The 26,378-nt window shown below is 36.0% G+C and overlaps 3 protein-coding genes and 1 long non-coding RNA gene across 7 annotated transcripts; 2 read left to right on the forward strand and 2 right to left on the reverse strand.

Annotated features, from left to right (window-relative positions):
- Window positions 1-1,316: 1,316 nt before the first annotated feature.
- LOC108212180 (uncharacterized) lies at window positions 1,317-3,540 on the reverse strand. Its single transcript, XM_017383908.2, has 3 exons — window positions 2,583-3,540; window positions 2,156-2,496; window positions 1,317-2,076 (listed from the first exon to the last, which is right to left on the reverse strand). Exons 1-3 carry the CDS (start codon window positions 3,403-3,405, stop codon window positions 1,456-1,458), a joined length of 1,785 nt encoding a protein of 594 aa, XP_017239397.2. The 5' UTR covers window positions 3,406-3,540; the 3' UTR covers window positions 1,317-1,455.
- Window positions 3,541-5,129: 1,589 nt separating this feature from the next.
- Window positions 5,130-12,799, reverse strand: LOC108214994 (endo-1,4-beta-xylanase 1). Of its 3 annotated transcripts, none has more exons than XM_017387284.2 (11): window positions 12,697-12,799; window positions 12,353-12,441; window positions 12,168-12,230; window positions 11,357-11,721; window positions 11,123-11,276; window positions 9,128-9,495; window positions 8,895-9,054; window positions 8,213-8,562; window positions 7,790-7,967; window positions 7,168-7,704; window positions 5,130-6,726 (listed from the first exon to the last, which is right to left on the reverse strand). In XM_017387284.2, exons 2-11 carry the CDS (start codon window positions 12,404-12,406, stop codon window positions 5,605-5,607), a joined length of 3,351 nt encoding a protein of 1,116 aa, XP_017242773.1. In that variant the 5' UTR covers window positions 12,407-12,441; window positions 12,697-12,799; the 3' UTR covers window positions 5,130-5,604. The 3 variants fall into 3 exon arrangements, with proteins under 3 accessions (XP_017242773.1, XP_017242774.1, XP_017242776.1); XM_017387285.2 differs by having other exon boundaries at window positions 12,353-12,400; window positions 12,697-12,777; XM_017387287.2 differs by having other exon boundaries at window positions 12,353-12,397; window positions 12,697-12,745.
- A 2,095-nt stretch (window positions 12,800-14,894) lies between these two features.
- Window positions 14,895-22,113, forward strand: LOC108211049 (putative lipase ROG1). Of its 2 annotated transcripts, XM_017382535.2 has the most exons (10): window positions 14,899-15,411; window positions 16,464-16,531; window positions 17,464-17,534; window positions 17,652-17,897; window positions 18,851-19,011; window positions 19,131-19,186; window positions 19,592-19,644; window positions 19,732-19,846; window positions 21,494-21,591; window positions 21,813-22,113. In XM_017382535.2, exons 1-10 carry the CDS (start codon window positions 15,143-15,145, stop codon window positions 21,882-21,884), a joined length of 1,209 nt encoding a protein of 402 aa, XP_017238024.1. In that variant the 5' UTR covers window positions 14,899-15,142; the 3' UTR covers window positions 21,885-22,113. The 2 variants fall into 2 exon arrangements, with proteins under 2 accessions (XP_017238025.1, XP_017238024.1); XM_017382536.2 differs by lacking the exons at window positions 21,494-21,591; window positions 21,813-22,113 and adding an exon at window positions 20,572-21,481 and having other exon boundaries at window positions 14,895-15,411.
- Window positions 22,114-23,405: 1,292 nt separating this feature from the next.
- On the forward strand, window positions 23,406-24,565 carry LOC108213827 (uncharacterized). The gene is made up of 3 exons (XR_010290594.1): window positions 23,406-23,832; window positions 23,989-24,023; window positions 24,105-24,565. It is a non-coding gene; the product is annotated as an uncharacterized LOC108213827 (long non-coding RNA).
- The last annotated feature ends 1,813 nt before the right edge of the window (window positions 24,566-26,378 follow it).

Genomic DNA, 26,378 nt, shown 5'->3' on the forward strand with positions numbered 1-26,378 from the left:
TAAAGCACGCTCAAGACTATGTGAAAAGGTGTGATCGTTGTCAAAGGTTTGCACCTGTTGTACGACAGCCACCTGAGATGCTGACATCTATCAATACTCCTATCCCCTTTGCAATGTGGGGGATGGATATTCTTGGACCGTTTCCACTTGCTAGTGCGCAGAGAAAGTTTCTATTGGTTGCAATTGATTATTTCACTAAGTGGATTGAAGCCAAGCCGTTGGCCAAGATAACCACCAAGCAAGTTGCTCAATTTGTGTGGGAGAACATTATCTGCAGGTACGGGATACCTCGGGTAATGGTTACAGACAATGGGACTCAGTTCAATAATGCTGAGTTTAGAAGTTATTGTGAGGATTACTCAATTGAGTTACGCTTCACTTCAGTTGCCCATCCTCAAGCTAATGGACAAGCTGAGGTGGCCAATAGGATAATCCTTGATGGACTAAAGAAAAAAGTTCAGAAAGCCCAGGGATCATGGGTCGATGAGATACTCCCTATACTATGGGCGTATCGAACAACTTGTAAGGTTTCAACTGGGACAACCCCCTTTCAGCTAGCTTATGGAGCTAAGGCAGTGGTGCCACTTGAAATCACTCATACATCCTCCAGGGTCCAGCAGTATGAGCCAGAGGCCAATGAAGAAGGTATGAGACTTGCACTTGATATGATTGATGAGATTCGTGACGAAGCCCATGCTAAGATTGTGGAAAACCAGAAACGAGCTTCCTATTACTATAACCTACGGGTTAAGGAGCGATATTTCAGGGAAGGAGATCTGGTACTTAGAAAAATTGAGGCTTCAGGGGTAGGTCCCAAAGGCAAGATGGCTCCAAATTGGGAAGGCCCCTACCAAGTTAAGACTGTCACAGGCCATGGCTCATACAAGCTTCAAACCTTGGAAGGAATTGAAGTCCCTAGAAGTTGGCATGCGACCAACTTAAAGATATATTATATTTAATATCTACTCTGTGATAACAGAAGTTAGTAGTTACCACGAGAATAAGGTCATGTTGACCACTGCCATGTAGTTGATTTCCAGAAATAGTTATCTCTTTTACTATAATAATAAAGTCCTGAGGATTACCTAGCTTGTTTATCCAAGTAGTTTTTACTTGTATTTATGTTTTGAAAAGTTCAAGAGTTCTGATCGAACTTGCACATTGAATATAAAACTCCTAAGTTTGGATTTAAAATAGTCAGTTTCGGAGTTTGAAAATTCTAAGTAAGAATTACTCTGATTCATCGATTAAAGATAAAAATCCCGAGGATTACTCTGAGGTTTGAATTAACTAAAATCTTACGAAAAGTATTCTAAGTAAAGAATGCTAAATACGCGAGATTAAAGGACGAGACAAAAGAGAATCCAAATATTTAATTTAAAACCCCGAAGGGTATAAATATCCGAATAATTAATTACAAAAGCAAGCCACGCAGGGCTGAAAAATAAACCTAGCCTAAGGGAGCCCATCATCGAAGGCATCATCTTGGACCTTCTCAGTCTCCTGGACTTCAGGTTCCCGGGCCTCCTTCTCCTGGGCCTCGTCCCGGGCTTCATCTTGGGCCTCCTCATCCTTCCCAAGATCCATCTCATCCAAGTGGGAATCTTGGATCACGAGAGTCTCGGTTGGAATCTCCAAAGTTTGGGAGTCCACAGGATGCGAATCCCCGAGATCCTCGACCGCCATCGGGGAAGGGGTCTCCTCCCCGGGAAGCTTCGGAACAGGGAATCGTTCCAGTGTGACTCCCTCGATCTGGGAGCCGAGTTCCTCTATGATCCTTTCCCAGCAAGATTTGAAGGTCTCGGGAAAGGATGTGTCGAACTCCGCGGCCAGGAGGTCGTCAAATTCTTGGGACTTTTTATAGTCCTCCACCGCCTCCTTCCGAACCCTTGCCAGCTCCGCCTCCAAAGTACGGACCTTTTCTTGTTCGGCCACCAGCTCGGCCTCCACCCTCCGGAACTGCTCGAAGTTAGCGGTCGAGGCTTCGAAGTAACGATCGCGGTCACGTTCCGCGATCGACTTCTCGGCCCTGACCGCCTTCAAGTTGTGAACCGCAGCTTGGAGGTAGGTGTTGACCTACACAAAACGAGGAAGTTAAAAGAAGAAGAAATTATCTAAGTTAGGATAAAACTTGAAAACAATGCATTGGGCTTACCGTCGCCACGGCTTGGGCCCCCAGAAGCTCGATCTGGAGATCCTCGGACGATTCCACTACGTGGGCTCGATCCCGGGGAGTAATCACGTTCCGGGACCACTCCGCGGCGGCCCGAGAATCTCCCACCACGGTATCCTTCTTGAGAAGGCCCCACTCCACGACGTAGGGGCCTGAGTCCTCCTCTACGGTCACCTCGCGAGGAGTTAGGAAGGCCGGAACCTTCTCGATAACCGGGGACTTCCCCCTCTTTCGCGACTTCTTCTCGCGAGGCACTTCGGTAACCACCGCCTGAGAAGCGGCGGTTTCGCGCTTTTTGAATATGCTTCCTAAAGCGACTTGGGCTGCAAATCAGAAACACGAAAAGTTAGAAGCCCAATTTATAAAGGTAAAGAGAAGTTTATTAAAAATGCAAGTGGATGAGGCATACCCTCAGGGCCCAAATCGCTAAGCCCATGTAACTGGAGGGAGGCCTCCGAGATAAGCAACGAGCAATGATGGAGGTTGTCCCCCGTTAAAACCCTAATTGCAGCCTCTTCCTCGACCCCCAACTTAAGGGACCGCATCGTTCCGTCCTCGGCCCGGCTGAAATCCGAGTAAAAGTAGTCGGCCCAATCGGCCCCTTCCATGTATAAATAAAACCATTGTTTCTTCCAATTCGGAAGAGAATCAGGGGCCGAGTCAGAAACGAAGATGCTGCGGCCCAAAGTCCGATATTGGATTTTGACCCAGCCTTCGTCATTTGGGGCGTTCACAAACTTAAAAAGATATCTAAATACAACCACGCTGGGCTCTAAGTTATGCTTCTTGCACTGGACCAAAAAACAATTTATGAACCTCCAGCCATTGGGCTGGAGTTGGGTTGGACATACCCGGGCTTCGGCTAAAAGCCTATAAACAAACATCGGGGGAGGCAATCTAAATCCAGCATAAAAAGTCTCTTTGTAAATCCTAATTGCCCCGGGCTTTGGGTAGCAAGCCCGGTCATTTGGGCCTGGGAGCTCGGCCCTGTAAGGGTGTTCAATTCCAAACAGCTTGCTCATAATATCAATATCTTTTTGGGTGAGCTTAGTGGGATAATTATAAGCATCTAAATGGAGCAAATTGGGGAACGCTTGACCAAATTCACTTAATAAATCTCTAAGTGAAAAAACGCTAGCATGAACGAGGGATTTTTTACCTCGGTTAACGCGAGAACGAGCAGCGGGCTGTTGAGAAAGCTGGGATTGCTGTGAAGATGAAGAATCCGCCATTGATCTTCAAAGAATGGAGGCTGAAAACCCAGAAAATGACGAAGGAGGATGAAGATTAGTCGGAATCTGGGAAAATCTTTGAAGATCGCCCGGAAACTGGAGAATGCTTTGAATATCGGCCGGAATCTGGAAAAGACTTGCAGATGGCCGAAAATACGCCTTAAAACTTGCCGAAAAACTAGAGGGTTTTGAGAGTGTTTGGGAGAATTTTTAGCTCTTAACTTTGGAAACTTTGGAGTGAAATGAGAAATGAACTCTCAGTCACTCATTGTATAGGCAATCTACAACCGGTTCACTTGCCGGTAAACCCTAAAATGAACTGGCTACAGCCCGTAAAATGGGCCTTGGGCCGGTCATTAAGCCTGGCCAAAGGCGGGAAGCCCATAGACTTGAAAAATTCGAACCTATTCTAGAAGGATCTCAAGAATTCTGGGAGACACACGCAAAAAATAAAGAAAAATAAGCTATATAGGCCTGACAGGTTATAGACTAAGGCCCACAACCTATAACGGTAACATGTTCCTAAGACGATTGTAGCGAAATGCATTACCAAATACCAACATGTCTCCTCGGCGGGGTTACCCACGCCAAGGAAGCATAACAATTGAAGCCTTATGTAGGCCTTAAACCCAACCACGCCCAGGAAGCACATCTCCTAGGCGTGGTGTAACAACATGTCTCCTTGGCGGGGTTACCCACGCCAAGGAAGCATAACAATTGAAGCCTTATGTAGGCCTTAAACCCAACCACGCCTAGGAAGCACTTCTTCTAGGCGTGGTGCAAAATTAGGTCTCCTTGGCGTCTGTATGCACGCCTAGGAGACATCCTACTCTTGAAAGAGCATATACGAGCCTGGGAGAACGCCTCCTAGGCGTGGCATGCTAAAATGCCTCCTTGGCGGGGGTACCCACGCCAAGGAGGCAGAGCAACCAAGGCATCGACCAACCACGCCCAGGAGACATAACTCCTAGGCGTGGCGAGCTAAAGTGCTTCCTTGGCGGGGCTACCCACGCCAAGGAAGCATCTCAGGGAGAGGGATGAATTTCTATTAAAGAATTATTTAATTCTTAAAAGAAATGTCCCAAAAATTCCAAAAATAGGAAAAAATACAAGAAAAATCATAAAATTGAAATTTTAATTTCAAATATATTTTGAAAATTATTTAAAGGCTCGAAAAATTCTAAGAAAATTGGAATTTAATCATAAAAATTCCAATTAATTTGAATTTAGCCCTGAAAAAATACGAAAGTGTTCGAAAATACCATTACAAACGTAATTTTGAAGAATACTTGTTGTACCAATAAAAAGACTCGTAGTGTCATGAAAACGACTCAAAAAGTCAAAAGAAAGACTCATGTCTTCCGATACTCCAATCAAAAATGAAGTACGATCCCGAAGGATACGAAACAGAGCTATCTTTACTGTACAGTCAATTCGAATCATCTCTCGAATTGTTTCAAAGTAGTCAAGATCGGTGAGATCCTTGCGCTATTTATGGAACTTCAGACCTTGGACGATGGGAATTTGCAGAAGTTAGCTTTCTCGCATGATATATGAATCAGGAGCTCAGAAAGCCGATAAGGACTCAGCAACTTTTGAAAAGTTTTTACAAAACTTGTCGAAAGTTGGGGGGCAAATGATATGGGTCAGAAGTAATATTTAATTATTATTAGATATTAAAAGCCCAAGAACACTAAAGCCCAGTTAAATAGGGCCTGAGGCTCTTAAATATTAATTAATTTCGTAATTAATTAATAGAGGTCCAGTTACAAGTCCAAATTCTATAATACATCTGATTCTAGCAGATAAATATTCAGAAGTTCGGATAAACGTCAACAACAAGAGGATAAGAGTTCTATCTTATCTCTTGCTTCGAGGCATACTTCGATAAGAAGTCTGATACACGGAATCGTACTTCCGTCCCACTTCTGACTCCGAAGCGCCTATATAAAGGGCTCTACCCCTCATAACTAGAACTACGTTTTGGACTTGATTCTTCTTCACACAGAAGATACGTAGGCATCTCGCACCGAGACCAGTCCAAAGCACGAATCGCTCACCCCCGTTTTTAGTTCTATAACACAAACCATGCATATTAGTTTAGAAAGTAGGTAATCCATAAACCACAAGCAAAAGGTTAGCCCAATGTGCATGATCAAGAGCCGAGACCATTCTCCTTCCAGAATTAGTCTTGAGAAACTACAAGTCGATAGATAAAACCAAAGGTGACTCGCCTTTCTCTACAACGAATGGCTTGATAATCTTCTTCTTAGAGTGACTGATATCAACTTCCACTTCATATGTCCCATAAAAGCCTCTGAATCCAAATTGCCCTTGCTCATCAATATGTCCCTGTGCATTAGACATCCACTCTTGCTTAAGTGCAAGATATCTTTTGCCAGCTTCGTTGATTTCCCCTTCCGCGTTCACCAGATGTGAATGGTCTCTGCACATAAACAATTCCCAGAATCCCCATAACATTACTCCATCCACTGCTGGATGAGCAAAAGCCTCTCGAAGCATAACTTCCAGATCATCAGCTCGCACATGCTCGTTGCTAGAAGACACGTCTAGTTCTGTAAACCAGATTGGAAGGCCAAGAATAGCCAATTTATCAAGAGCAGAACAAACTATGGAACCAACTGGATAATCTATATGTCCCTGAATACCAATTCCTCCAACAGGAGCTCCTTGTTCCTGCAAATCAAGAATTTGCTGAATGTATTTTTCTGGAGATGACTTACTGTCACATCCATCTTCTACATGATAATCATTTACAAATAACATAGCAGAAGGATCTAGTTGGTTAGCTTTCTTAAACATGTTCGTTCGGATATCTTTTCCTAACCGGTCTTCAAAGAATGATCCATGCAGCATCTCATTGTTTACATCATAATGCCTAAACTTCCCCTTGTAGCGGGTGAGAAGGCTTGTTAGGCGATTCTGAACTGCTGCCATTAAATTATTCTCGTTCAAAGCCCGGATCCATGGCTGAACTGTGTCTTCCACTTCCCAGAATATACAGTGACCCCGAGTTTCAATGTTATGGCTGGCGCAAAAGTTCAACAGGTCATCAGCATCCTTGTAATTTATTTTTCCTTGCTCCGACTCAGTCCAGTACCATTTCAGCTCATTTCCAAACACAGCCCAATTGAAATGTTGCTTAAAAAAATCAACAAAATCTTCATTGTCTATGTTACTTCTACTCACACATGAGCCAAAGGGGAAACTATTATGTACTTGTCGGACTTTTACGGGTATTCCCTGCGTACTAACTGAATCTGATCTGGAGAATTTTAAGACAACATCATGTTTACGTATCTGCGAATCAGGGATAAAATAATTATTTGAATGTTCGGCAATCAGCATAGTAATATAAATGCTTAGGCATATAAAGTACATACTCCAATATAAATTAGGCAAGTACTGCCTACCTTATCTTTTTAATGAAAAATTAACACAACTTATCACAGATATGCAGCAAGATATTACATGCACAGTGTCTTCTAATCTATAATCAAAGCACCTTAACAGCAAAAATAAAGAAATGTTATGATATATTTAGTAATAGAGCATAGTTGTCAGTGGGAAACAATATAATTTACCAAAAATGATGAGACAGTTCTGACAATATTATTGGATGGGTATATTAAAACCTACACATTTAGCCAAGTTATATTGTCCGTGGATAACTTTTTCAAACAATGTATTTGCTGATATTAATTTCAAGTATTAAAAGATGCATATAGATTTAGCTATAACCTTATCAGTTTGATCTTTCAAGTGTCTGAACCTTGCATGCCGATTAACAGGAAAAATATGCATTCCAGCAACCATCAAGTCAACACCTGCTACAGGACCTTGAACATAAACCATCACCTTAGTTGGTTTTGTCTCAATCCGGAAAGACCCACAAACTTCATGCCATCTTTGATCATTAATCTCAACTTGGCCCCCGTTTACCCATTGGCTGTCAACACCAACTGCAACATTTACATTCTGAGGACCAGCTGCATTAGAACCAATCCTAACCCAAGCAGAAACTTGATATGTACGATAGAGTTCTATTTTATCTGTGATTATCTGAGCAGGGCCCATCCAAGTCTGAGTACGATTTGAAACAATAATGAAACGACCACTTAACGGCTCACAAGGCCCTAAAGTAGCCCTTGCCATTGGGGGAAATGTATTGGGCGAACCAATTCCAGTGCTCAAAGTGCAATTACCAAGGGGAAACCATCCATTTGTTCCGTTACCAAGGTTGCTGTTGGTCATTATATTTGCTCCATAATCTACTCTCTGAAACATAAGCCACAAACAGCTATAGTTAGTTATATACCGCATCAAAAAAATATATTACACATTTATAACTTGGCCAACAGACCTCAGAAACTTTTGCAAGCAATGGAGGGCGTCTTTCTGCACGCTGAACAACAAAATTGTTGAGGAGGATATCAGTGCCTGGTGGTGGACCTTCCAGATAAATTACTACCTTCGAAAAAAAACCATTTAAAAGGAATTTTCCACGCAATTGTACCCAATCTTTATCTGTTGCCTGAGCACTTTAAGAGGAATAAAAAGTAACAAGTCAGAAATACAAGCATGCAGCTGATGTAAAATAACACTTCAAAATACATACAACTCAACATGTAGGTTCTCTGTCATGCTGGTTCGAAATAACAGAATATGACATATGTAGTTCAAAGAACTCAACAATATTTTGCATTCGTGCACATCATGCAAAAAGCTAGCCGAATCATGTGAAAATATGATCAAATTAACCACAGACAATGAAGAAGAAACTAACTTTGCGATTCCTATGTATTCCTCACGGCGATCTGATGTTTGAACGAACAAGGTAGCCCGGACATCTGCATTGCTAACATTGTTACCAAATATCCTAACTGTAGCAGATACCTCATATGCAAGCTTTCGGCACACTCTTGCAGTTATGTCCTGCTCAATGCCATGCCAAGTCGCTGTGCGTTCTCTTGCTGATGCAAAGCACTTTCCAGATGCGGGAAGAATTTTTCCATCTACCATGGAATTATGCAAAACAATTTTGCAGCCTCTTCCGGACCAACACTGAATGCCATCATCAAATTCAGGATTCAAGGTGATCTCCTTTCCACCAGAGACATATTCTATGCTTCCAGTCTGTCATTTTTAGAAGATATTCAAGACAAAATCAATAGGTAGGTTAAAAAGACTGAGGGCGATAATATTGCAAATTGTTGATTACCAACTTCAAAATCTTTTATACATAATTATACCCTATAAACTCTTGTATAGAATTCTTTTCCGCTTTGATTTTATATAGTCAACGCATTCACAACCTAGAAAATTATATACGCGTGTATAGTTAGTAAAATAGGCAACCAAATTTTGACCTCCTAATTCTGTATATTTGCCACATTTAACACTTTCGATATTTACCAGTATTTTTTTACTGAAGTGTATGAGAAAATTAAATTACTAACACAGCTTACCCTGATCTCGCTGAAGGTAGGACCGGATACTACAACTGATTTTATTAGTAAATCTACTCCAGCAGATGGTCCTTCAAAATATAACACAACTCGCTCAAGCGTATCTGGCAAGGAAAATGTGCCTTCTAAGTTCTCCCACTTATCTTTGAAAACAGAAGTTCTGCATGTAGCAACTCTTACAACTGTATTCTTATATAAGGGACCAACCACAAAAAGAAAGAAAACTCCATTACCTGGCAACGAACAAGTAGCTAGTTGTTTTGTCTTGGTGCATTAGTCTGAGTGTAGCAGAAACATCTGCAAAGTCCTGAAGATTCCCTGATACGCTGACGATAGCAGAAACTAAATATGTGGAACCTGGGGAAACTCCTGAAGTGATGTCTTGCTCCAGGCCTTGCCAACATTCCTTTCGATTTGTAATTACAGCATAATAATTTCTTGACCTATCTGATGTCTCCCCAGAGTAATCCAATGTGGCTGAAGCCACATACCCTTCACAGCAATTTGGATGCCAAGAATCCAATCCTCCAGAGAAGTCATGGTTTTTTATGATATTGTCGACGAGGTTCTTCCATGAAGTTTTAACACCCTCTTCGAATTTCTGTTAGACGACACAAAATGCTAAAGACATAAGTTTTTACTTTAAGTTGTATATTTGTAATTTCTACTTTCTATATCAAATATTGAACAGAAAAGAACAATGAAATGAAGAACAAATATGATGCATTTCCATTGTTTGTGCAGTAATTAAAAAAAAAAGGGCAGTATATGCTTCTAAGTTGCCATACAAGCTTCAAATATTCACTTATTTAAAGTCTAAAGCACACACAACAATCATAAATTGGGTCTGTGATAAACAAAAGTACAAGTTATGCAATAACATCATTTATCAATTTTAATCCCAGAGAGCTCCTGTGAAAAACAGGGAACACTCTGAAATTTTTGAGACAGTTTTAACTTTTAACTTTTAATACAATACAATGGTACCTCTAAATGAAAAGCATCGTTGGCATAGCTCGTGATTGGATTTCTTATTTTATTTTGATTCTTATCACAAACAACATGGTGAAGTTGATACAAATTTTCAAGAAGTTAAAGCGTGATAAAGATATGTGAATCTCAGTGGTACTTTTGTACATTGGAACTATGCTCTATTTCAATGTAGGAAAGTACCACTGATATTCAACAAATTCAAAACTATACTCTATTTGTGAAGGGAACGGGTGGAACTCTTGAAGGGAACTATGACATAAATGGAGTGGAAGTCGGTAAACTGGAAACCCTGTTTTGGGATCCTGAATGCCTGAACCCTTAGGGGTCGTTTGGTTCATGGGGATCTGGAATCACGTATGAGTTTTGTCCATTCCAAACCCATACCAAGTGTTTGGTTACAAAAAATAAAATTTGAAACCCATACCTCAAACCCCCAAGGTATGAATTTTTGATACCCAAGGGATGAGGTGGGTATGAGATGGAGGTATGGGAATCAATTTCATTTTTGATTTTTTGTCTCTATTTAAGAAATTAAATATTAATGTTTAATACAAGAATAATCAATGATGCAGAAATATATTCATTTTTGATTTTTTGTCTCTATTTAAGAAATTAAATAATAATGTTTAATACAAGAATAATCAATGATGCAGAAATATATAATAATAATAATAATAATAATAATAATAATAATAATAATAATAATAATAATAATAATAATAATAATAATAATAATAATATAATAATAATAATAATAATAATAATAATAATAATAATAATAATAATAATAACAATAACAATTTTAATTAACATGAATTAACAACTTAATTTTTTTTAATTGAATATATTGATTCCAACACTCAACCAAACCACATGATATCAAATATGACACCTTAAACCCATACCAACTTAACCCGATTCCTCATTTCAACCCCATACCACTCCGGCTGACTCCGCGAAACAAACGACACCTTATTGGGAGCTATTACATTCATAAATAATGCAATCAAAAGGTCTAATCTGATGAAAAAATAGGAGTTCTCATTAAATTTTCTGTTGAGTTCCCATTTAAGTTTTCTGTTCAATTCTCATTTAAGATTTTGTTTCACAGTTTTATTTGACCTAGAGTCTAGATAAGTAGTCCCTATATGTTAATATAATAAGAATTAATTCATACACTTCAAGAATCATATAGTTCAAGTAAAAGAGAAAAATAAGATAGACATATAGCTTACTCTGAACTCGCTAGGACTAAAAACCGAAACTGATTTTATGAGTAGGTCTACTCCAGGAGAGGGTCCTTCAAAATACAACACAACCTGATCAGGCATATCTGACAATAGAAATGTTCCTTCCAACTTCTCCCATCCGTCTTTGGAAACAGATGTTCTGCATATAGCAAATTTTACTAGTATAAGTTGTTTTTATACAATGAATGGACACAACCACAAGGAAAAAATCTCAAGTACCTTGCGATGAACAAATAGCTAGTTGCTGCATTACGATATTCTAATCTGAGTGTAGCGGAAACATCAGCAATGTCTTGAAGAGGCCCTGATACACTAACAGTAGCAGACACTGTATAAGTGAGACCTGGGGAAACTCTTGTTGTGATGTCTTGCTCAAGGCCCTGCCAACATTCCTTGCGATTTGTTATTACAGCATAATAATTGCCTGGACTAGCTGATATGTTTTGAGGATAACCCGAATTAGAAGCCACGTAGCCTTCACAGCAATTTGGGTGCCATGAATCTAACCCGTTAGAGAAATCATGATTTAGTATCAGATTAGCAGCAAGATTGTCCCTTGACTTTTTAGAACCCTCTTTAAATTCCTGATGTAAGAAACAGAATCTTAAGCACATAAACTTCATCCCTTTTGAGTTGTAGAAAAAACTTCTTCGTTTAAACTGTAAATCATTCTCCTTGTAAATAATAGTAAAATTTTCAAAGGAAACAACCATACATTCATATCTTTTTTTTATTACTCATTCTTTGTGCAAAAAAATCAATGCAGCTTATGCAAATAGTACTCCACATAATTCTGAAGTTCACTAGTATGAAACATTTTAAAGGGCTTTATTAGCAATATTAAAAAAATTGTGATACACACAGTGATAATTAATACTTTATTCCTTCAAGCATATATATTCATATTTATCAAGCTTCAGTTTGTTTGACAGCAACATGAAATTGACAAGTTTACAAATACGAACACCGCCCAAAATTGCCACCCCTAGAGAAAGCATAGAAGATTATACAAAGCCAAATGCAATCATACCTCAGAATGTGAGACATCATTAGCATTGCTAGTGGATGGATATGCCATAGCTTCTTTTGCTTCCTTTTACAAACATCAAGATCAAGCATAATCAATACAGATCATCACATAAATCCAAAACATGTAATCTTGTATCGAAACAACCCGAAAATAAATATTTAACCCAAAAAACCAAAACCCCATACCTCTGAATGTTTTCTTGAATGGGTCTTGAAGATTTTCTTGAATGCCTTCTTCATAATATAACACAATCAATACAACACAGAATCAATTTCTGGGTAATATAAATAGTACTTCATTAGTACAAAATCCGAAGAAAACACAAGTCTTTAGTAAAGAGTTCATATATTGAAGGATCAGATCAGATTAACTTAAATATATAACAATATGAACCATCTGTTATTGGCTAATCAAACAATGAAAAAATCATCTACAGGCCCTAATTTGAACTATATTGACAGGGATACATAAATAAAACAGATAAATAAATCAGGAAAATTACGGTAATTGAAAGGCTTCGGACACTGACCTTACTGAACTTGATGTCAAGGCTTTACCTTCCATATTCATAAGATCTAAGATCCTCGGTTGTATTGAAGGTTTTTAACGGATTAATACTCCCTCTGTTTTTTAATGTTTTTTAATATATGAAGTTTGACTTTTTGGCACACTTTTAAGTGCTTTGACCGGATAGTTAAAAGTATTATTTTTGAATTTTTCTTTTTCTGAATAAAAATATACAATCAAAATTTTAATTCACAAAAAAAAATCAATCAAAAATAATGATTTCTACTATCCGGTCAACCCATCTAAAGTTAAGTGCCCAAATCAAAAGTGTCATATAAAAAAAAACAGAGGGAGTATTAAATTTTAAATTTTAATGATTATATTATCAAAATTTTAAATAAATATCAATTTAAAATCTTATTAATCTTATTAAGATCCTGATATATATTTAAAATTTCAAATCGAATATCTTTAGATTTTTTGAATGAAAAAATAATTAAAATCTTAATTATATATATTTCTTAATTTATGTCTAGATCTTAATAGAATATCATTTTGACATAAGGTTTTTCTATAATATTCATGTGAGCAAGTCCGTTCTAGTTGGAACTTAAATATAATATGAGATAGGATAAGAAGAGAGTGTCTCAAAAATATGGAATAGGATAAGGAGGAAAAGTGCCTCAAAAATAGAGTTTGAATGATTGTTCTAGTGATATAGGATATAGGATATTAGGATATTATTAGATCAAATTTTTCATCAAATATCATATATTATGACTTAAAATACTAAATAGGGCACGTGTTGGATTTGCTCAAAACTCTGGTTTGCTGTATATATTTACACAACACACTTCTACCCATGAAAACATAATATATATCAATATAATGAGAACAACTTACAAAATGGTGTGAATTGCCTCGATATCGGTGTATGTTCCAAAAATCGCAAAGCAGAAAGGTGAGGATCAAAACATCAATAAAAAATTCATGTTAAGTCATGCTCCAAGCGGCTTCTTAACTTATGGGCTTCCAACTTAATAAAATCAAAATATCATAAAAAAAATTCAAAGATGATCACTTTAAACTCTATTTTCTTGGATGTTTGTGTTGAAATTTTTTGTGAAAAAAAGTGCATGTGGTTGTTTTTTGTTGTAACAATATTTTTATCGAATTAAATGCGGAAGTTATATTTAATGTACAGGGTTGAAACGTATTTTTTCAAATATTTTCGGAAGATGAGAAAATTGTAAATTTTTTTGAAACAAATGATAATTTTGATAAATACTATTTATATTTACACTTAAATTTTACATCTAAAGTATTGTCTGCTATTATTAATCTATGTTACTCCCTCCGTTTCAAATTAGATATCCACTTACAAAAAATCACACAGTTTAAGAAAAGTGGTTATTCACAGATTAATTGCATTAAATGACCAAAATATGTGGAGTGAGATTGATCTAGGAAATATAAATAAGAGATTTGTGGAGTAGAATTGACTTTGGAAATATGATTTTGCATTGAAAGTTGAGGTGAACAACTAATTTGAAAACAAATTTTTTTTTTAAAAGTACTGGACATGTAAATTGAAACGGAGGGAGTATCAACATATTTTACCACGATTTTCCTTTAAACTCATGAAATACATCTTACATCTTTTTCCCTTTATATAGCTTCAAATAACAATTTTAAGTGAATAATACATACATGATAAAAGAAATAGTGTTGATTCAATTTTAACATATTTGTTTGTGAGAATTTAATTTGATATATAAAAGTTCTGATAAATTAATAATTTATCAACACAAAGATTATTAATTTAAGCTCTTAACAATTATGACAATCACAAAATCGCCAGCAAATTCTAAAGAATTCTAGCTATTTCTAGAAAAATACTCACAAAACAACTTTGGAATACCATCATTGATCACATGAAGAGTGTGTTTCACATTGTAAATATGAAGACCTACGCTACACATCCTGAATGAAAATTTTAATCAAAAATTTTTAAATGCAGTAAAGTTTTTCTTTGCTAATAAACATTTGTATTTTTTATTATTGTATTATTTATTTTAATATGCATTAGAAGATAAACTCTTACTTTCTTTGCGCTTTAAGTTTGTGTCAAGTTAAATCGAGTACTAATTTTACTTTATATTTTGTTTGTTGCCATAAAGCACAGAAAGTGCCTAAATAAAAATTGTGCAATCATTTAAATTAGTTGTGGAGGAGTCAAAATCTAACAAATTGAGAAAAGGGTTCTGCAGATAAAGTCAAAAAACGTCCAGAAATAAATGAAAATCATTTGGACTATTATTATGGAACAGCAGTGAATTTAGAAAGGAAGGATCTACATTGAATGTTGAAGACAGTGATGTGAAAAACATGCAGACAACCTATATAAGTATGTATGTACTTATCTCTTGCTTTTAAGTCGATGAAAATCATACAGAAAAGCCAAAGTGATGGAGTTGGAGAAGGGCTCAGAAGAGATGATCAGATCATCAGCTCAAGCTGATGGTGATGATAAGATGAGGAAGAAGAAGAGCAAGAAGATGAAGAGGAGGAAGAATTTGATATTAGGGTGTTTTAGAAGAAGGAAAAGAGATGATTATGGTGATTCAACTATAGAGGAGGCTGATGCTAATGGAAACTTGGATATGGAATCTGCTTCTAATATTGGAAAGGCTAGCCCGAGTCATTTAGTTGTTACTGTTAATGGTATCATTGGCAGGTCAGTTTCATTATTATACTCATTATTTTTCGAGTTTTCTTGCGGGTTTGGTCCTGTTAACCATTGTAGTCTTTAAAATAAAATTGAAAATTTAGGAGTTCGGAAGAAGATAATAATACTCTATTAAGAGTTTATGTTTATTTGCTGTTAGAAGATTTATGAGTTTTTGTTTGTTATATAGTTCATATTAGGAAAATTGGAAAGAGGAGTGATTATAAATTGGGACAATTTGGAGTTTTCTTTTTTGAGAATACACAAAATGTTGCTCTATCATTGTTATGAATTGCTGAAGCCTGAAAGGGTGTGTTTACTTTATACAAGGAAAAAGTTGCTGAATATAGAGATTGAAGTTAATGTTTAATGTGTTTAACACCTCATATTTTCGTGTTTAGATTTGCAGTACTGTGATATTGTGACTACATTTTTTTAGTAATGAGATCAATGAGAACATAAACTGATCCAGGCAATTCTGAAAACTTTTGGTGTTGGTAGGAACAGATAATCGTATGTTTTACATAAGAGATATCCATGTGCACATGGAAGTTGGCTTGATATTACATTGCAACAATGTCTTCTTCTATGTCACGAGAGTACTCTTTTTTATGGCATAATTTACCTCAGGGTATAGTTGCTTGTGAAAAAATTAGGTAGTTTCCATCATCTAACTTAACACCTCTCTGTGACGGAAAAATTGAAGAAGTAGTATAAAATGTCCTCAAAATCTATTTCCAGTGCAGTGGTATGAGGCATCTACATTATATTATTATCAAGTCCAGAAGTCTAGGTTGTATTACTTCATGATTTACCCATAGACACGTAGATAGATCTTCTCCAATTGTGATTTCTGGAGAAGGATAAATTTAATGATATAAAAGATCATATCCAGCTTTCCTTCTAATTCAATTCCATCTGCCCCCTACCCTGGCAAAAAATACGAGCTGCATACAAAATCTACTACGCCGCTAATTAGTCTTGCTTCAGAACATTTTCACTGTGCCAATGCAGCACTATTTATTTTAATTCGTGTTTAGAAAGTGTTTTTATGATTGTAGTGCTCAAAATTGGAGATATGCTGCAAAGCAATTTCTGAAGAGGTACCCCCACGATGTTGTTGTTCATTGTAAGTTATAATTTAAATTACCTATTATGCTCAAGTCTTATTCTTGATTTTCATTATGCCCATAAAAATTGGTATCTGAAACTTTTAATATATACTAGTCAATCAATAGATATCTTGAGCAGACACCTTTGCGACAAAACTTCATGCTGATTAGTACAGTCTGCATAAGGGTTTCTATTCATTAACAAAACTCTGTATTGTATATACAGGTTCTGTTCAGTTTAGGTGAAAAAAGCTACCTTACAAATGTAGGAAAAAAGATGTTCTGAGTTAATTTTGTTTTCCAATTTCCAAAACCCCAAAGTTGCTTGGGGATCCTATTAAAGAACCAGTTATAGTACTCGATATATTATTCTCTCTGTCTCATATAGAACACATATTTATTTTATGAACTGAAATCCCTTTTCTTGAGAACTTGGATTCTTCGGGTCAGGAATGAAAAGTTATAGTGGGAAATAAAAGAACGTTTTCCATATAAAGGTACTCGTATTCCTCGTGTGGATTTGACTGGGAAAACAAAAATAATCATTAGCTCCTACTATTAGAACATGAATTTTTCTTCTTCTTTTTGTCAGCTACATGAACAAATTTTGTTTTCCATCTCCTTGCTATTTGATAGCGTTCTTTCATTGGTTACTTGTGTCAAAGCTCACAAGTACTGCAGATTACAACTAATTAGGCTAGCTTGGCAGTTATATCTTTTGTGCAATACAGCAATACGAGAAGCAGGGTAAGATTTTTAGTTATTTGAAAACACTGACATACCCATTTTACCTTCAACAATACTTAAACCTGTGATACATAGCACTCCTTCCCTCTCTTGTTGGGGAGTTAGACTAATGCATAGCTCGTTTGTATCTGTAAGCTTTAACGTTTCAAGCGCACTAGCTCAAGTTATAGTATATATTGGCTTTAAAAACTGATATTTGCAGGCAGTGAATCTAATCATTCAATGTTGACATTTGATGGTGTTGATGTGATGGGAAGTAGATTAGCAGATGAGGTATGTATAACTGTGTTGCTCTCATGTAGTCCCTTTTGTATATTCATGCAATTAGTTCAAACTCTTCTCTCACTACACAGACCTAGAATACTGGTTATGTTACTTACATGCTTTCAGGTGCTATCTGTTATAAAACGTCATCCTGGTCTTCAGAAAATATCTTTTATAAGTCACTCACTTGGTGGCCTAGTATCAAGATATGCTATAGCTAAGCTTTATACAGAAGACTCACCTGAGGAAAAATGTGAAGTTAAAGGAGAATCTCCGTACAGGGAAGAGGCCAGAGGAACAATTGCTGGACTGGAGCCCGTAAACTTCATAACCTCCGCAACTCCACACCTGGGCTGTAGAGGACATAGACAGGTAATCAGTGCGCTCTTCATGCTCACCTTTTTGTATTATACCCTGAAACCATTATGAATGAACTCAAGGAAGCAATACTAATGTTATTGTTTCTAACTTATTTATTTAGTTGATAGTACTCAAATATTGATGAGGGGAACCAAACAAATATCTCGTAATAGAATGATGTTTATATGGTTGATATTAATTACATGTGATTTGTTTTTATAAATCTCTTCAGCAACTTTGTAGGAATTTGCTCCCAGTCTGCTTTATATGATAGTTCTAGACAAAATTTACGTGTATGGTTAGCCTTGAACTGGAAATTGTGGAATGCAGAAAAGATGTAATCTCTGCTGTGTGGTACTGACTGGCAATGCAGTGGCCATGCTAATCAAATAACCAGTAAAAAGTCAGACCTATTATTAATCAAAAACAGGTTGAAAGGGTAATGTCAAATAACTTATATTGTTGAAAAGATGGTCTTCAGGTTTTGATAGTGGAGTAAAAAATGTTTATTTTGTATGCTTTAAAGCACCAATTGGTTCTACTTATACATATATGATATCTATGGATGGTCTTATATCCTGCAAAACTGCTTTTCTGTAGTTACGTGTGTGTATTCCTCTAAGCATATGTATTGCTACATCTTAATAGATAGAGAAGTTTTCATTTGTTTTGTCAAAGGAAACATCTACCTGAATGCTTGTATACTAGTTCTCTTCGCCATATATTTCTAAAAATTTATTTATAATAAATTATTAGGAAACAGAGCTTTTTAATCCCTGTTTCTTGCATCCATATGTAGAATATAAGACTGCTGTTAAGGCAGAATTAAAAACATCATTATGATAAGCTGCTGTATTCCTTTTATATAAATTATATGGCCATTTTGTCATAAATCACCACATGCTTCTGGAGTACTGGTTATGGAGGCTTCTGGTTCTTATGTTCTATGATTTTCACAAATGCAGATACCAATGTTCTGTGGAATTCTGGCCATTGAGAAAGCAGCAACAAATGTATCTTGGCTCCTTGGAAGAACCGGGAAACACCTGTTTCTGACTGATAAAGATGATGGGAAACCTCCCCTCCTGCTTCAGATGGTGAATGACTGTGAAGATCTTAAATTCATGTGAGCACTTGTGGATAAATAATGGAATGTGAAGTTAATTCAGAAAATTTGTTATTTTCAAGTTTCTAATCTGCATGTGGCCTTGTTCCTTTATTTCACATTCTTTCTTGTCTGTCCAGATCAGCTTTGCAGTCCTTCAAGCGGCGGGTGGCCTATGCAAACGCACGTTTTGACCGTATCCTTCTATGCATCATCTGACTTCTAACGATTATCACTACTAGCAAAATATACCAGGGTCAAAGTGTAAAATAGTCGAACTCATCATCACATTCTCAAATTATGTGGCAATTTAGGACATTAAAACAACATGAAAGGAAAGCCCTGAAAAAGAATCATACAGAGGGCAGTAAAATATCAATATAAGATGATGAGGTACTTGCAATTTTCCACAACACCCACCATAAGCAAGATCTCTGCACAATCACCATAACCATATTAAATCTTAAGGTGTCAGAGGCACAGGATCTTATACTCTTCAACACTTCAGTATGTTCGATATACTTTTTACAGCAAGCAGACTATCAGGCACATTAAACAAGACTGTTTTGATATTCTTTTGTTTACTTAACATAATCTGCAGATATTGTAGGATGGAGTACTTCATCTCTGAGGCGTCGAAATGAACTTCCAAAGGTAAGGATTGAACAGTTCAAAAAGAAAAATGTAATGACATTAAATTGGATAGGTTTTCCAAATTATCTTACTTATTTTTGGCTTCAGAAGCAGAAACTTCCAAGAAATACTCGATATCCTCATGTTATAAATGAGGAGCCAGCTAGAACTGACCATTTTTGCAAGGCCGAACACAATGATGACTTGACTGATGACATTGAAGGTCTGATCCTTTGCTTTTATGAACTGATTTCTATAGTAGTAGTCCTTACGAAGCCTCAAGTTTACATTGATCAATTTTCTTGCACTTGGCACTCATGAATCATGATTATAAGCTGTTTGTCTGATGCTGCTTTCAGCTAGAAAAGTATAAAGCACTAAGAAGTAAACAATATCAGAAACTAGTATTTAAGCCCGCGCTGCTGGGCGTTTGCATATTTTAAATTGCATGGGAAATTTTTTTTTTTTATCTCATACTGCTTGGTTTGCGTAAGTGTTAACATTATCCCTTGCAAACATGATGCTCTGAAAGGAGCAAATTAGAATACGGAAACGGAGTTCTGAATACAGAGTTATACAAACCTACGGCACCATTATCTTAAGAATAATACAAAGTTCTTAATCTGGCTACTAAACCAAATGCTTTACAGAATTTGAAAGTACAAAGTTACCAAATCTTATTACAAAACCACACATTACATAAGAGAGACAACATGATGGAATAGTAGGAATAGCATGATGGAGGTAGTATACTCCTCTCTTTGCTTGCTTCTGATTGCGAACATTAGTAGAGACGCCAATTTGCCAATCTGTAAGATTGAAGCGTTTCAAAAATTCCCAATTTGTACCTTTACATTTATTCACATATATTTACAAAATCATACAGTACATAAGATTAATTACTAACCTGAATGCATCTCTGAGATCCCCCACTGCTTCATGATCCAGATTTATGAAAAACCTTGTTGGTGAATAGTTTGTCAGCTTCGCCTCACCTTACAAATTGACCGGACAATGTTTTAGGAAGACATTAAAAATCAGGAATCCAAAATTTTCAGAACTACCTTGGATCAGTCTAGCTTTAACACTGGAGAGCACAACTATAACTGGATGTTGGCCAGCATTATGGACTTCGTGATTGATAGATTGTGCCATTTCATCGTAGAATATCACTTGTGCAGAAGTGCTGTTAAGAGATTGATAAAAATTGTCAATGGTTGAACATGCAATATTTCCTACTTTGCTTTGACCTTATGCACCAGGTGGGAATCTTAATTGCACTTCTATTACAGTTATATTCAAAACCTATATTTTATCATGGAAAAAAGGGAGTAAAACGTTCCCCACTCCAAATTGTGTATTATAGTTACCAGTTAAATGTTTTATAGGTTAAGAATGTATGTTATTAAACTATGAATAAATAAGCATTGCATTTTCTAGAAGTCGCTAGTTTCAAGTATTACTTGTTTGGTCGAACTAGCAATGTAAATTAATTGCCAGAAAAGACGTTGAATCCTGGTAAGCCCTGCTTCCGTACCTGAAACATTTTTCTCATACTATATTATGTACAAGATCTTCCGCTGATTGATTACAATATAGAGTCAGCTTTGAGGTTAACCTCGACTGTTTAGTATTAGAATATAGAGTCAGCTTTGAGGTTAACCTCAGCAGCTCTTCTTTTTTTTTTTTTTTGGCTGACAGTTACTAAAAGAGGGCGTGTTTTCCTACTTGTCAATGCACTTTCTGAGGCACTATAAATAATTATAACCCTGATATTGATGATTTTTGAAAGTGCTAGATAAAGTTTACTGTTATCGATACAGATTTTTCTGACTAACAATCTAACTTTTGTGTACAATTACAATACCAGAGACAATGATCAGAGGTCTAACTAAACTAAGCTGGGAAAGGGTGGATGTTAGTTTTAAAGGAAGTAGGCAAAGACTTATGGCACACAGCACCATTCAGGCAAGTATTTATTTCTGTTATATTCAGATCTCCTTATCAAAATTTCTGATTTTTTTGAAATTTCATCGACTGATTAATACATAAAACAGAAAGTTAAAATACTTGCATCGACGTGATATACTAATTACGATGTACAATTACACCTTGCATATCAAACACTATACAGATTTGCTCTTACTACCAATCTGGTGCTCTGAGTGCAAATTAATTTTTATGTTCAGGTGAAAACACCTTTCATCAATTCCGACGGAGCAGATGTGATACAGCACATGCTCGACAATTTTTTATTGTAAGAGCTGCAAGATTTTGTCCGCGCAAAATTCTACCAGCACTCAGCAGTTCATACAAAAACACATGTATACCAGCCTCCACGATAAAAAGTGGTTGGTTTAATTATAGAGGCCTCAAGGCCAAATTCGCTGTTGTCTGTTGAAGATTCACATTTTTATAATATTTGATAAGTGTCCTTGTAATGTATCTTCTTGCATTCAATAAGGCAATAACAGCTAAATTTTGTAGTGATGATCATGGTCATGTTCATAACTATATTGACATTTACAATACAAAGGTGCAGTTTTCCAACAGGATTGATTGCTCTCAGAAGAAACTCAAGGCAGCCTGCCTTTATAGATAGAAAAAGATGGAGATTGGGACCAATATGGTCATATGGTGCATGTTTGATTCAGACATATGAGTATGTTTACAGCTCAAATGTAAAAGAACAGGCCACCGCATAATACCTGGGTGGTCCATTCTGCATTCTGTGAGAAGTAAATAGTACGAGACCAAGATCCCACCCGAATCTGATCCATAAACATACACAAACTGATAAATGCATGGAACAGTTTTAGGTAGCACAATACGGAAATATGCTATTGTCCATTTCGAACAATGCACACGGCTTGGTGTGCGAGGCATCTTACCAAAAAATTGCAGTTTCGAAGAATTGCAAGTTAATAAATTACCAAAAAATTGTTGTTTGCAGAGAAGAGTAGTGTAAGAGACGGGGATTTGATAGAGAGCGATAAGGCAGTGGTGATTTAACATGTCCTCTTTTATTTTGTCACCTTTGTTGCCATAGTACTAAAGCCTATTTGGCATCTTATTCCTTTGCTTTACGCAGAAGTGGAGCAGATGAGCTGCAGAAGTGCATAAATATGTGCACAAACAGCCAGGCACACGGAGGGGGATCTTATCTGTTGCTTCATTGCATCATAATGATCATTACTACTTTAATTTCTGATTCCAATAACACTCTCTAAAGATTTCACCACCTTTTTATCCCTTTTTGACCAGTGTAATTAATCATAGGGTTTTTCTGCAATAACAACTACTTTTACTTTGGCGGAATATTTTGATTGATGGAGATTTTGCCCATGTTTGTTTAACGGAAGCGGCTTTTGATTCTTGCTTCTGTTTTTCTTGACCTGTTTGTGTAAGTAAGTAGAAACACTTTTAAAAAGCTGCTTCTTTTTCAGAGCTTCTGTTTTTTTTTCCAAACACTTTATTAACTTATTTACTTCTCAATTTTAATCCACTTCTTTATTTTAAGCAAGAAATCATTTTTTAAATTTGCCCAAACGGTCTCTTTGTGCGTGTAGGAGGCATCATTATTAATGAAATTTGAGCGAATAGAATCTGTCACCTAACCAACCTAACCAAAAAGTGATTGTTAGTTTGTTCACGAACACAAGAAATTCCGTTAATGATAATCAACCATTACTTATTTAAGCAACTCAACTGCAATAAAGAAATCAGCTCTTGTCAATACTACACAGTACACACAGATACAATTTGTATCTGTGTTGTTTTGCTTGGAGCATTGTTTGGTTCACTCGACTCCTTTTCTAGAGTTGTTACTATTCTATATAATAGTACAGTCTAAAGATATTGGCTGAAGATCACTCTTCTGAAAACCTCACAAGTCATTCCCTTATCAGTGTTCACTTTTTTCACCTTTAAGTTCCCTTCTCTTCTCATTCAACTTTCATAATTCACACAAATATGACAACAGTGTCAACTTCTTAAACCCCTTTATGTACACACCTAACTATTCATACCATTTGTTCACTAGCCCAAATCCTCACTTTTCTAAATATCAACCTTTTGTAGCTGCTCTTTTTAGTCTTTTCTCTGTAAACATGGTTTCCATTCTCAGATGCCGCAAACATGGAAATTCAATGATGTTCCTCATCTTTTTGTCAGCTTCAAGCTTGACCCTCCTCAATTTAATGGCTCAAGGTTAGTGTGTTGTATTCAGATTATATTTATCCCACTTACATGTTTTTAATTTCTCCCGAGAACATGTTCTACGAGTGGGTGCAGAGCGGGATACACTGGGTACGTTTGGTTTATCTTCTTTAATCTGAATCGGGGTGTATTTTTTTCTTATTTCAGGTAGAGTGATACATAACCACATTGACTTGTCTCAGGTACTACAAACCTCTGTATCATTTTAGTTACAAAATTATATAGATTTTTAATATAAAAAAATATGTATGGTGTATATACAGATTAATGGAGAGAATGAGAGTACGGTGACAAGAAAAATGATAGGATCAAGGCCACCAAGATGTGAAAGGAAATGTAGAAATTGTGGGCATTGCAAGGCAGTTCAGGTTCCCATTGCACCCCTAAGAAGAAGCCATAAGCTGTATACTGCTTTTTCCAGAGGTGATGATTTATCGGATTACAAGCCCATGTGTTGGAAATGTCAATGTGGGAATTCTTTCTTCAACCCCTAGCTAATGCTGCACGATGGATCATCGTAAATTATTAAAGTGTGCCATTTCAGGTCCATTATAAATTCTGTCCGAGCAGCCTCTGTGTAAGGAGCGGGTTTAAGATTTGTGCTTAGCTGTCTTTTTATAAATTCAGCTGTTTATATCTAATGTTTCTGATTCTGTCAATCAGAATTGTTAATTTCCATTGCCATTTGATAAATTTTGATTATTATTTTTCTCAAGATTTTATGAAACGACAATTAACTTATATCATACGCTCTTTGTAACTTGTAAGCAATAGAGCTTCTATGCTGTTTTTTAAATTTCCTTTTTCATGTAAAATAGACTAGTAGCGGCAGGACTCGGTTTTTTCAAAGTTTACGAATTTTTTTATAGAATGAAACTGATAATTATAATTTCTGAGGAGGAAAGACAAGAAATTCAATAATCCAGAAACTAATATTGAAAGATAGGAGAAGTTAATTAGTGAAGCTGCCATGCTTACAATGAGCAGAGCAGAGCAGAGGGGGAGAGCAGAGAGCAGACTCATTCTTTATTGCAGTCTACATGGATATAGGAGTCATTTCTTACACAACTCAAATCCCGATATAGTTGAAATGATAAATGAAATCTTTTTTCATTCATTCGAATACAATGCTTTATTTCCCGTATACTCCCTCTGTCCCATTTAATTCTGTATGTTTTTTCATTGCTCGACACGCACTTCAATAGAGTTCTATAACTTATTTTTAAAATTTTCTTTTTCTAAAGAAAAATATAACATTCAAACTTTTATTCAGAAAAGAAATTTTTTAAAAATAAGTTATAGAACTATATTTTACGGGAGCATTAAAGTCGGTGCCACGTCCTCGTCCCCCAATCGCTTTCTCTAGGGGACGGAGGGAGTATAGGATTATATACAGGGACGGAACCAGAAAAAATATGTGGAGGGACAAAAAAAATTTATGCAAAAATTCATTCCAACAATCTAAATTTTATTGACAAATTCATAAATTTGTATGTACAAAATCCAAATTTACATGATATTTCTATATATATTTGAAGGGATGATCAAGATTTATTAGTTTGTGGGAGAATAAGTGAACTCTATAATCAATTTTTATACTTAAAAATTAAATAAATACAAACTTTTCGGGATATTTTTGGAAAGACCGAATAACTATATAATCAATTTTTTACACTCAAAATCAAATCAATTCAAGCTCTTAGGGAGGTTTTGGAGCCTGGAGGGGCTATGGTCACCCCCATGCTCCCTTTTCTATCCTTGATTATATATTTTTGGCATGAGAGTTGCTCGGCATAATTTAAAAGAAAAATCTATATAATTGAGGTTGAGGAGCGATTTATAAATGAAAAATAATTTTAAGTTGCGTGTTTGAATAAATTTTTTGATATTTATGATATATTGATATAAAAATTATTAATATATCAATAAGTATGATTATATTGATTTACAATTAATTAGACAAATAATACAAAAAAAGTGATTTTTATTTCGAAGTAGATAATGGGTGATGTATATGTGACGTATGTATCTAACTGCAACCCCAGTGTCAGTATTCAGTATTCTACACCTGCTCTGCCTGCTACCGTATTTTACAAGTTTCTTTCTCATCCATCACTCTCCCCCCATTGCTTCACTCTTCGCTCTCTCCATTTCCATGCTCTAATTTTCAATATTTAATTATTTATACATAATCATCTTAATATTTTTTTCGTCGCATAAAAAAACCTGTGTCAACACCACAACGAAAACACATTATAACATGGAAACAAAATTTGAAATTTAACAACCTGGAATACTGAAATACATGCAAATCAATCCTCAAGATTATATAAAAAATTTGTCAATCAATCTCAACTGTAAATCTGCTACCGGTAACTTACCTAAACTAGTAAAACCCTTCAAAACAATACGAATCTAGCCGTTGTTTTTAAATTTTTTAGTAATTAGCAATTAGTATATATAATCGAGATTCTCATAATCTTCTTTTTCTCATTCTAGTAATGATAAAATCTTGTCTACAAGATTTTACTATCTAA

Source organism: Daucus carota, chromosome 3 (genome assembly GCF_001625215.2).
Source record: "Daucus carota subsp. sativus chromosome 3, DH1 v3.0, whole genome shotgun sequence".
NCBI classification, from domain to species: domain Eukaryota; kingdom Viridiplantae; phylum Streptophyta; class Magnoliopsida; order Apiales; family Apiaceae; genus Daucus; species Daucus carota.

Excerpts from the sequence above, each read along its gene's own strand:
- LOC108212180 (XM_017383908.2), bottom strand. The coding sequence starts at position 3,405 with ATGGCGGATTCTTCATCTTCACAGCAATCCCAGCTTTCTCAACAGCCC. Across the intron at positions 2,497-2,582 it reads TAGCGATTTGGGCCCTGAGG|CCCAAGTCGCTTTAGGAAGC; the intron begins GTATGCCTCATC and ends TCTGATTTGCAG. Across the intron at positions 2,077-2,155 it reads GGGCCCAAGCCGTGGCGACG|GTCAACACCTACCTCCAAGC; the intron begins GTAAGCCCAATG and ends CGTTTTGTGTAG.
- LOC108214994 (XM_017387284.2), bottom strand. The coding sequence starts at position 12,406 with ATGAAGAAGGCATTCAAGAAAATCTTCAAGACCCATTCAAGAAAACAT. Across the intron at positions 11,722-12,167 it reads ATGATGTCTCACATTCTGAG|GAATTTAAAGAGGGTTCTAA; the intron begins GTATGATTGCAT and ends TTCTTACATCAG. Across the intron at positions 7,705-7,789 it reads TGCTTGCAAAAGTTTCTGAG|AGAGTAGATTATGGAGCAAA; the intron begins GTCTGTTGGCCA and ends CTTATGTTTCAG.
- LOC108211049 (XM_017382535.2), top strand. The coding sequence starts at position 15,143 with ATGGAGTTGGAGAAGGGCTCAGAAGAGATGATCAGATCATCAGCTCAA. Across the intron at positions 17,898-18,850 it reads GCTGTAGAGGACATAGACAG|ATACCAATGTTCTGTGGAAT; the intron begins GTAATCAGTGCG and ends TCACAAATGCAG. Across the intron at positions 19,847-21,493 it reads CTTGACTGATGACATTGAAG|AGACAATGATCAGAGGTCTA; the intron begins GTCTGATCCTTT and ends TTACAATACCAG.